At 46.0% G+C, this 10,379-nt stretch overlaps 2 protein-coding genes across 5 annotated transcripts in view; one reads left to right on the top strand and one right to left on the bottom strand.

The window, feature by feature from the left end:
• Positions 1 to 10,379, top strand: part of LOC107269978 (teneurin-m) — a 293,857-nt gene that overhangs the window by 75,315 nt on the left and 208,163 nt on the right. The window lies entirely within an intron of this gene.
• On the bottom strand, positions 4,381 to 7,195 carry LOC107269981 (sialin). Of its 3 annotated transcripts, none has more exons than XM_025087384.1 (6): positions 7,086 to 7,195; positions 6,621 to 6,841; positions 5,960 to 6,545; positions 5,755 to 5,887; positions 5,452 to 5,693; positions 4,381 to 5,394 (listed from the first exon to the last, which is right to left on the bottom strand). In XM_025087384.1, exons 2-6 carry the CDS (start codon positions 6,812 to 6,814, stop codon positions 5,206 to 5,208), a joined length of 1,344 nt encoding a protein of 447 aa, XP_024943152.1. In that variant the 5' UTR covers positions 6,815 to 6,841; positions 7,086 to 7,195; the 3' UTR covers positions 4,381 to 5,205. The 3 variants fall into 3 exon arrangements, with proteins under 3 accessions (XP_024943152.1, XP_015599992.1, XP_024943150.1); XM_015744506.2 differs by having other exon boundaries at positions 6,621 to 6,906; positions 6,998 to 7,182; XM_025087382.1 differs by having other exon boundaries at positions 6,621 to 6,906; positions 7,086 to 7,173.

The following is a 10,379-nucleotide window of genomic DNA, read 5'->3' as shown; positions in this document are numbered from 1 at the left end:
CCAGAACCCCCACAACCCCCACCGTCCTTCCCGGGGCTTTATCGAATTTTCAAGTCGGTAACTCTGCCGAGTCTTATAGACGACCTCGGATCATTTTTTATAAATGATCGCAGGTCAAATTATACGTTTAATCGAAGCAGCCAGTCTTTGTGCATTCTGATGGGAATCTTAGTTGCGTCACGAAATCCAAAAGGTGAACATTCCTGCGATCCCTCGAAGCCAAAAAACTCTATAAACGTTCTCTCTCCCTCTCTCTCTTTCTCTCGCGCTTTAATGTCTTCATCATAATCTTGACGTGCATCGATGGTCGTATTAGGACAGGTGCATTCGAAGTCACGATGACTAAACTCAAAGAGACGAAATCTTGCGTAAGGGAGCTGAGCGCGTAATTAAAATCCTTCCAAATACCAAACTCCTTAAAATCTTTTAACTCTGACAAAGGAGCCGGTCGAATTCGGGGCGTTTTCCAGAATGTTACCAAAAGTCGTTATCCATATTAAACCGTCGCCGCATCCAATACACGTGACATCCTTATTTAGAAACGCCGTCACGATCTTTCGGTTTGTCTGCATCGCAGCGAATTGTCCGTATTTAAACTCGCAAACGAACTTGTAAATGGATCTGAAAATTAGATTAATTTTATCCCTTCCAGCCGAAGACTTTCGTATTAAAGCGCACGTGATATCTGTTTGTCTGTATTGAGACTTTTTAATTGGATTCGTGATCCGTTAGAATGAAGCAATGAGTGGGAGGGAGAAAGGAAATACATAGAGCAACAGATTTTCAGGCTAGATACACACTATGCGCTACGCTCTCGCCTTTCGGTGGAAACTCGGCTTAACAATTAGTCTCTTTTGGAATACTGGGTAAACGTTGAGCATCGTTCGGGACGCGAATCGAGGTCGCGCCAGTATTTCAGCCTGGCTGATTCTTCGTCGATTTAAATTCTTCGACGATTCTACGGTGTAAGCGCCCATCCCCTATATCTGTCAGCCCTTTTCAACCCTCGTTGAGGCATCCCCGTCTGCACCCTAACGAACAGTTTCCGATATTTCTCAGAGAACTTTGAATCGTGACCTTACTCGAAAGGTATCACCTTGAGCCACGGGAATGATAACTTTTATACAATCCAGGGAGACGGACGCATATTTTATGAGCCCTATAATACCCTCACCCCCGCAATGCCATAAGAATTAATTCCCACCCCCACATATTACGAATCCCTTGGAGAATTGACGCCAGCGACCAAACAAATGAGATGATTTTCCTCAAGGGTGTCTTCGTAGTAGAGACACGGAAAACATATGACTCGGCAACTGGCGCCGCGTCTGGCTCAACCTCGTACTAAATTCCGTAACGCAAACAACAGTCGACAGAAGTTCAAGGATCGTCGTTGATCGTCTCATCGAATTTAGCTGAACGGGTGAAACCGTGGGAAAGCGGAAATGACAAAGGCATCTCTATTACCGCCACAATGATAATTATGCAGCGCATTGCATTTTCACGCTACCGTAATGCACTTCAGCGCATCATGCTAAGTGACCGCGTAGTATAAGAAAAGGCACGTTAACCAATTTCCATGAGGCCAACAGCAGGCATCTATCGGAACCTATCTCTATCTCTAAATCTATCTCTTAAATGAAAGAAAATCACCGCGTTTCTTCAAAGTGACAATCGACGGATCCTAATACACCGCGCAGGACTCGTCGACACGTGAAAACTTTATTATTTGTGCCAACACGTTAAATTATGCATGCACAATATGCCAGCGGGGTTTGCCAAGGTAGATTGAGAGGACGGGGGGGATGAACGGGGTGCCGTCGACTACGCAGGGTGTGTTCCCTCCCTTAATTGAAACAACAATAAAGTGCAAACGGCGAACAATGAACGCACGCAATAACCCGGAGCTCTTTTCTAGCTCTCTGACTCTTCCGCTCTTCGCCGTTGGTGTTCCTGTTTATTGTTGGCAGAACTTGCAGGATTCCATGTCGACTCGCTGAATAACGTGAAAATATTATTAAATCCTGAGTTTAAAAAAACGTTTGTACAGTACGCGGCAACGTCTTGTTAATAGATTTTCCGAATAATTAAATAGGAGCTCATTTTATAGACACTCGACCAGCATTCCCTGCAAATGATAATATATTATATTAAATGTGCCCCATCTACTATAACTTTTCTTTAACGGTAATAACATCGTTATTATCAACCGTAATTGAAATTCGATGCAGTCGCGTTGCATTACATTAAAGTGGTATTCCACCTGTGACGAAGTGGCTCGCGAAATTCCTAAATAATTTAACGTTTGCGATATGACAACAAATGATTATTTGGTATATTATCCTAATTAAACATTAAACGTAACTGATACGCCCAGGAATGTTTGGCCAAGGATGAAAATGGACCACGGGATAATTCATGGCTCTATACAGGGACGATTAAATTTGACAGATCCCGCGGATGATTAGGATCCGGATCAAAGTCGACCGCTCGAAGCTTCTCATTGATTTATTTCTGAGCAATCGGGAGGCTGTGGGAGTAGTTGTAACAAGATGATCCTGTAAAGTCAAAGGGAACTGGCTGGGTAGGCATACATTAAGGTCCTTTTAGGATGTGGAGTGGGTTGACGGTATTCAAAGAAAGAGAAAAAAGGGTTAGAGAGCAGGCAGAGTAACGTAATGCTGACGCAGAACGCATTCCCCACTCCCCACTCCCCATTCCCTATTCCAGAGCTCAGGGCACGCAGCCCTTTAAAGGTTCGTTCACTCGAAGGGACTGGCTGCCCAACGTGAAAGGGCCAAAGGGTGATTCTCGAAGGACTGGTAGCAGCTGTCGATCCGGCACAGCCAGCAATTCCTGCTTTGCTTATCTCGCGCATCCACTGACCCGTATATCCATTGGCTGCCCGAATAAAGACGCAAGTTCTTCTGCCAAAGTTCAAGCGGCAGGCAAACGTGTCAAGTGATGAGTATATACACATGTGTACCCAGGGTCAAGGATCAAGAACGTTTATTCTGCTACCTGGGGAACAAGTAGCTTCGCCCACTCTCCGAATGTAGGTGTATGATTTATTGGTTTTCTCACGCGTGTGAATGTTTCACTGTCGATTCGGAAGCCCGATTCGCCGTAGTGGCTGGATGGGATGGACCGGTGGTAGGTGTGTGGGGGGGAGGGTGGGGGGGGTGGTAGAATTCCTGCGCTATGGCCGCTGCGCAGTCTTAATAAAGGTGGCGATTTATCGCTCGTAATAACGCGGTGCGGTCTGGCGTGCTGCTCGGCGGCGAATGTCTCCCGCGAAGGCTGGTGCTGCTGGCACCTTCGGTGGTGGCGCCCTTAGCCAAAGTTAGCCAAAGGGTTCACTGCGAGAGGACTGGGTTAAGGGACTGCTGCATGGTATATGAAGCACGTGCTTAATGTGTGCCTGTCGCCTTTAGACCGGGAGATTAACAATTCCGCACATTTCCGTGCTAGTCGACCGCGCTGATGTGGATCGTCCTGTAGAAATGGGGCTTGACAATAATGAGCGTCGGATTGATTAACTATCGCCTCGGGACGCTGGTACTGTCGACGACTACGTCGTCGTCGTTGTCGTCGTCGTCGTTTTCTTCTTGGCGATTAAGCACGTCGTTAAGGCTTGGATTGTGAGGAGGGAACGTTTAGGGTGGGTTTTAATTAATCGATCGACCACTACTAATAATCCTGCTGCGCTGGGAGGGAGACCTCGTCCTAGCTGCTGGGTCAAGGAAAATCAAGAGAAAATAAGAGGATAAGGAAGATAAATGTCCAGGAGAGTATCTTCGGTCGAAGTAAAGAAAGACAATTGTAAAGAGGGCGACCCGACTGGCCTGGACGCCCCATCGTCTTCCGTGACTCCAAATCCAACTGGATCTTCAAAAGGCACTCTCTGTCTCTCTATAGCTATATTTAAGTGCTCTTAAATGGAAATGGTACGTGCTCGGGTATGGAACGTATGGAACGTATGGGACGCATGGAAGGTATAGGGTATGTGTGCACTCACTTCTGAAGAATGGATGTCGGCAGGTGCTTTCCCACGAAGAGGAGAGTATCGTCTGGATGGATCGTTCATGGTCGGCAGGTTGCTCGAAAACCAACGAGAGGTCACCTGTTCAAGGGGTTAAGGAGCCGCATAAGCATTATTCATACGATGAATGCTCATCTTAAGTTATTCATCTCATGAATTAGTAAACGCGACGAAGAAACTCCAGCGCCCCGTTCGTTCGGCAATGAGCGATCGAGTCAGTGAGAACTGTCCCTCGTTTTACACTCTTTTTTTTATTCTTTTTCATTATTCTTTAAATCATCTAAGGAATTGGTGGAGCAGAAGCAAGAGACAGAGTCCCGCGAGTGCGTACGTGCCAAGTATATATTTTGTATAACAAGAAGAATGTCTCGCGTGTGCTTATCAGGTGTGTGGGAAGCGTTCGATGCGCGTCTCGTTGCGAGAAAATCATTCGTCTCGCCGCGATGGAATTTCCCGAAATACCAGAACACTCGGACTTTCTGCAGCTCGTCTCGTAGGAGAGGGCACGGGGGAGAGAGGGAGCGAATCTCAAATTTTCCCAGGTTGGAAAGATTTAAAGAGAAGGAAACCTGGGGACGTCTTCTCACTGGATGCTGTTCGCTGGTCGTGAGATCCGAATGTACCGGGTGAGCGATATGCCAGGAATAGATTACAAATGTAATATTTCAAGTGGCGTAAATAATCCGTGGCTCTGGTTTCCCCTCTTTTTCTCCCTGCCGACTATACGTATATGCACGACGCAGTCAGTCAGTAAAGGCACATCTAATTGGTATGAACGGCACCTTTTTTCTCCTTCTGTTCTCTTTCTTTCCTACCAGGTGGCTCCTAATTGGTCGGATACCGCGTGGGTGGCCTTGCGCTAATTGCACCTCACTCGCGCGATCCACACACACGCGCTGCTCTGTAGGAGCGACATGCTTCCGTGCTTTTTCCCAATTCCCCTTTTTTTCCCCTTTTGGCTTTTTTTTTCAAGGAAATGAAAAACAGTTGGACATCCGGTATCATTTAATTTTCTCTTCGCTGTTGAATCAGTCCAATCCCCTGACTTATCTTTGATGTTCCTTAATTTGATGTGGATAGTAATTTTTCTGATAATCCGGATTTAAGTCGTCGAATGTTTATCGTGTCGTTTATTTCCTTTCCTTTAACGTAAATTCGAGAATTTAGCTTTCTACAATTTGTTCATCTCCTTCGGTTTTTCTAGTATTTGACATTTGCTTATCCGATCCCTCTTCCTTGGGATAATTCCAGTCTTGCACACTTCCGGAACCCAGAAATACGAAGACCAACCATCCAACCAGCAGGGCTACTATGTTCACCCAGAAAACGTATCGCCATTGCGCAAACGTGTGCTACGGTATGATGTTTTATTTATCAATCGATCGACTTTCGATTAGGAACGAACTTACCCCATTTTCCGTGAGCTTGCCAACTAGCGCTGGCAATAGAAAAGCCGAGACGGTGCCTGGTGTGTTTGTGATACCCATGAGAATTCCAGCATAATTGGGAGCAAGGTCATTGTGATTACAGAGATGCCCGATAAAAATGGCACCACCAATGACAATGCTCAGACTCAAAAGTGCAGTAGCCGCTACCCTATTGCAACCTATGTATGCAATTATCAGGAGGAAGATACTGGGCGGTAGGCAGCCTGTGACAAAGAATCTAGACCGTTACGTTGATGAGGATCCGTATTCGTTTCGGCTACTCACTTATAGTGACGGCAATTTTTCGTGCAACCGTTTGATTCCAGTATCCACGGCTTCTACCTAGATCCAAAAGTTTACCCAGCAACGGATTTAAAAGAGCATTAATCAAATATGGCAAACAGCTGATGACAGCGTTCTGAAAGAATTCGAGATCAGGTGTTCGCGCCAATCCATTCCGAGATAATACCGGGATTGCTGTAGCACTTACCGACTTGATGTTGAATCTAAGCATTTTGTTCATGTAAAGTGGAAGTTGCGTGAGCAAAAAGTACCAGGAAAAATTGGCCAAAGTGTTAGTCAATATGAGGGCCCAAACTGGCCGAGACGTAAATATCCTTTTCCAAGGGACTCGGACTGACTGAGACGCAGGACTGCGATGACTGTAGGAATTAACGAGGAGCCGTCTCTCCTCCTCGCTTATATATTTCTGGCTCTCAGGATTGTCCGCGAAGAAAAGTGCAAACGTGACGCACCAAAGAAGAGGCAGTGCACCGTGAGTGTAAAAGATGGCTTCCCATCCAAGCGAATTCAATATCAAACCTGAGCTCAAGATCGAGATTACAGTTCCCAAGGACGTGCCGGCGTAAATGATTCCCGTCCACGTGCTCTTCTCCTCGTAGACGACCCACTTGCCCACCAATACGTTCACCACTGGCAGATTGGCCGAACTTACCAATCCGCTCAAGAATCGAAAAGTATAAAGAATTTGAATCCGGCTGGCCGCAAGCGGAACCAGCAGCGCGAAGATCGCATTGCACAGCACGCAACTCAATAGGACCCACTTTGCGTTAAATCTGCACAATCAGTTGTTACGTCTCGACACCGAACTGGAATCACTTGTTAATCCAAAGGCAAACAACGTCTCTTACCTGTCAGCCAAGTAACCGGAGGGAAACATGCCGATTAGATATCCAGCGAAGTATATGCTAATTATCAGACCCTGCTCCGTGGTCGTCCATTCAAATGGACCATCCAGATCGGTCGTGGAATCGACACTCGCTTCGTATTCCGGACATTCCCAAGAGTGTGTCAGTGTCTGATTGTCAAGTTGATTTTTAATCATACCGATTATTGCTGTCGATATGTTAACCTTTAACCCATAGATTATCATATTCGCTATGCACAGCATAATGGCAAAGAGAAATCGCACGACACCTGCCAACACATGAAATCGTGTTTGCCCAATCTCGACAAACGTAATTCATCGTATAAATTGCTGATTTCATCAAATCAAATTGATTCTCACCCATTTTTACAGTGAAACGAAAAATAAAATGAAACCCACGTCTTCAGCGTACAATTTTACGCCTGTTATCACTGTCACGCTTACTCACTGTATTTTCTGGCCATTGGGTAAATTCCCCCACGATCTTTTCAAGAAAGTAGACAACACCGCGACACGCAACGTCAGTGAAGAAGCATTAAGGCAAAGGGGCTCCTGTCTTTTAAGCCTTAAATATGGTAGGCAGGCTGGCTGGGTGCCGTGACGAAAGAACCTTGATAATCTCGCTTCGAAGGAACGTACCTTGAGGAAGGGGGACAATTTTATTCTCCGGGATTTATCAACGCCGTACAAATATTTAAGAATCAGACAAACAGCGGCAGTAAGCACTGCTAACCTATACGTCAGTAATATTATACGAGAATATTTGACACAAATATTCTGCATGTATATATATATATATCAGGCACGTCATTCCGTTGGTCGATGAGTTATAAAATTAATAAACGAACGTCAATCTGACATTGATCGTTGTTCGTCGATCGAATATCGTCAATGAATTTCAGATCTATTTCTTGCGAATTCTTGTGTCCGTTTATTAGTTGGATAATATAAGCGCCAGTGAAAATATAATGAATATAGCAGTGCAAGCGTCTTATCTGTTTACGTGAATTGTACGACGGGAGCGTTTTAAATCCCATAATTTGAGCTCCTTCGTAATATGCCGTCTGTATTTTTAAAGCCGTTATCTGCGGCTGACTCAAAGCTCGAAGTTCGTTCCCGTGTTACAGCATTCAGGGTGGGCGGACTAATAGATATTCAATGTCAAACCGCTGCTTAATATTTATAACCACGGTATAATAATAGAACGCCCCCGGCTGAGGAGGAGGACTTTTCTTTATAATATTCATTCGGGTCCTTTCGACTCCCCGCCAGGACGAAACAGTCCCTCAAACATTGACATCCTTGCCAGCCTTAGAATAGCTATAGAACTTTGGGAATTGCCGGAACGAATCCAAAAGGAGAATGAATCTATATATGTATACCCATAATGGTATACCTATATGTGTTACGTTATGTTCGAGCTCTTGCGCTATCGGTCGCATCCATCTTCATGGTAATAGACGCAGTGGGGTCTTAAGAAATGGGATCCTGAGGATCCTGAGGATCCTGAGGATGAGTGCGTACCACCACCTCGTAGCCTTGTACGAAGAATGAGATGGTCCAGGTGGGGGGAGGAGGGCAGCTTAATGGCGAAGGGCATAAAATGTCCGATCTCGCTTTATCGTTTATCTCGAATTCCCCACGAATTACTTTCCAGGACTTTTTCCTTTCGTCTTCTCTCCATCTTTTTTTCCACGCTCCATTTTGACTTTTATCGTTGTAATTCGTTTTAATCGAGAACGTGTGTTGTATCCCTCGTCTCGTTTCTCGTTATTCTTTTTCTTTTGGTATCTTGTTCTTTTTTTTCCCCTTTTTTCTTCGTTTTGTTGCTTCTCCTAAACGCGCATGACCGCGCGCGCTGAACGAGCAATTAAGAAGATCTTTTTCGTAGAAAACGGCCGAGCACCGTTTTCATCCTGTCGTAAAAGTGTTACGTCGTTACGGTGCACTTAGGAAATGGCCGTCGACTCGTGTCGTCGTGCCTCTCTTAACTTTTTATTATGATAATCCACTCGGTAGCACGCGATAGCACAATGCCGCTGACTGATTACGGAGCATTACTTAACCAAAAACCTGATCTCGACCTCGACCTCATCCTCGTCGTCATCCTCGTCGTCATCCTCGTCATGGAGTACGTCCAACGTCTTTACGAAACGTACTCCTCCTCGAGGACCTGACAGTTCTCATTGTTCCCTAGCTGTCCCTGGCTGTCCCTGGCTGTCCCTGGCTGCTCCTTCGCGAGGCAATCTGAACTTGCTTTTTTTTCTCAAAGATTCTTCAGGAACGAATCAAAAGAAAGAAAACCTATCGAATACACTGTGTTTTTTGTCAAGTGTCCACTAGAAATTGTCCCATCACGACTACTCGGAATTCGAAATAAAATGACAAAAGACTTTAAGTACTTGGAAGTCATATCCGACATAGGGAGAGGGTCAAGGGTGGTCCCTTGATCAGCAGCGAGGGAATCTTCGATCTTCGTTCCAGTTCCAGTCGAGTTTCAATGCAGTTTTCAATTTCGCTACGGTTCAACCGGAGAAAGGCAGGAAATGGCGAAATGGCGAAATGGCGAAGGTGACAGTTTAACGTTGCCAGCATTGTTGGATTCTGCCGGTGGTGGTGGTGGTGGTGGCGGCGGAGTTGTCGGTAACGTCGGTGTAGAGTGTCACTTGAAATATACGAGAGACGGATGGTTGATGTATGCGCGCATTAGTTACGTGAGATGTATGAGCTTCTGCGACGTCACTCTCCTCTGTCAGATTCCACCGCATCCCGACATAATCGTCCGACCCATATTTCCCACCGCAATGCGTCACCACTGATTCATCCTTCATTTTTCACGCACGATCGAGCCTAAATTCGTTTTCTATTAGCACCGGCAGCCGCTGAGTTTCCGCACGACACCCTGTATAATCGCGGATTCCACGCTCGCGTATATCCACCGCTTTATATGCCACGTCCTCTCGACACGTGTACACTGGAATTCCCGTCTCAGTTATACGAATACACGAATACACGAATACACGAATACACGAATCTTGCAGAAATGATGGATAAGAGTGAAAGAAAATGAAAGTGGGATGCAGCGAGTGTGGTCCATCGAGAGACACGGACGTCCGTCCTCCTGTCACCGACCAATAACGATAATAATTCCCAGTGGTGTCAAGCACGCAAGTAGGAAATCAAATTCGATCTCTCGTGTTCCTTTCGATCCTAGAGATCCATGGATTTTCAAGTGGACTTTTTTGAGTCAATCGGGACTTCGGAGAGGCGAACTCTGTGTAAATACTAACGATGATGAATGACCACTCTCTGCCTAACCTGACGTCACTCCTTTTCCCCTGACCCAAGAACTTTTCCAATAGGGAAGTTTCGCGTTCTCCAGGTCCCAGGGTCATCGGTTGGACCTTTTCCCTGGTGCAGGGGGGTAGCAGCGCCTTTCCTTCCATTAAGGCGCGATCGCATGGGGTTTCTAGTGGGCGACTTCGCTGCGTTAAAGAGAGGCTTTACGAGGGTGGATGCTTTGGCGTCGGCTCTGCCCCTTTATCGCATTAATGACTCGCGATATCTGGACAGCCGTCTGACGGGACCTGAATACGGTGCTCGCTACGCAGCTACATGTATCGTATACATCAAGGGAAAAGGGGTAAAGGGGAGACGGGGAAATTGAAGGAGGTTAACCCCATCTACTCAACTTACTACGGTCTCAAAGCTGCCGCTCTCTCTCTCTCTCTCTCTCTCTCTC

This window comes from Cephus cinctus, unplaced genomic scaffold, assembly GCF_000341935.2.
Source record: "Cephus cinctus unplaced genomic scaffold, Ccin1 Ccin1_scaffold0693, whole genome shotgun sequence".
Taxonomy (NCBI): Eukaryota; Metazoa; Arthropoda; class Insecta; order Hymenoptera; family Cephidae; genus Cephus; species Cephus cinctus.
The sequence above is the reverse complement of the archived record's forward strand: the minus strand, read 5'-3'. Positions and strand labels throughout refer to the sequence as shown.

Bases quoted from the DNA above. Each gene is read 5' to 3' on its own strand.
- LOC107269981 (XM_025087382.1), bottom strand. The intron at 5,888-5,959 runs GTAAGTGCTACA...GAATTCTTTCAG, and splicing joins TTAGATTCAACATCAAGTCG to AACGCTGTCATCAGCTGTTT. The intron at 5,395-5,451 runs GTAAGTTCGTTC...ATCATACCGTAG, and splicing joins GCAAGCTCACGGAAAATGGG to CACACGTTTGCGCAATGGCG.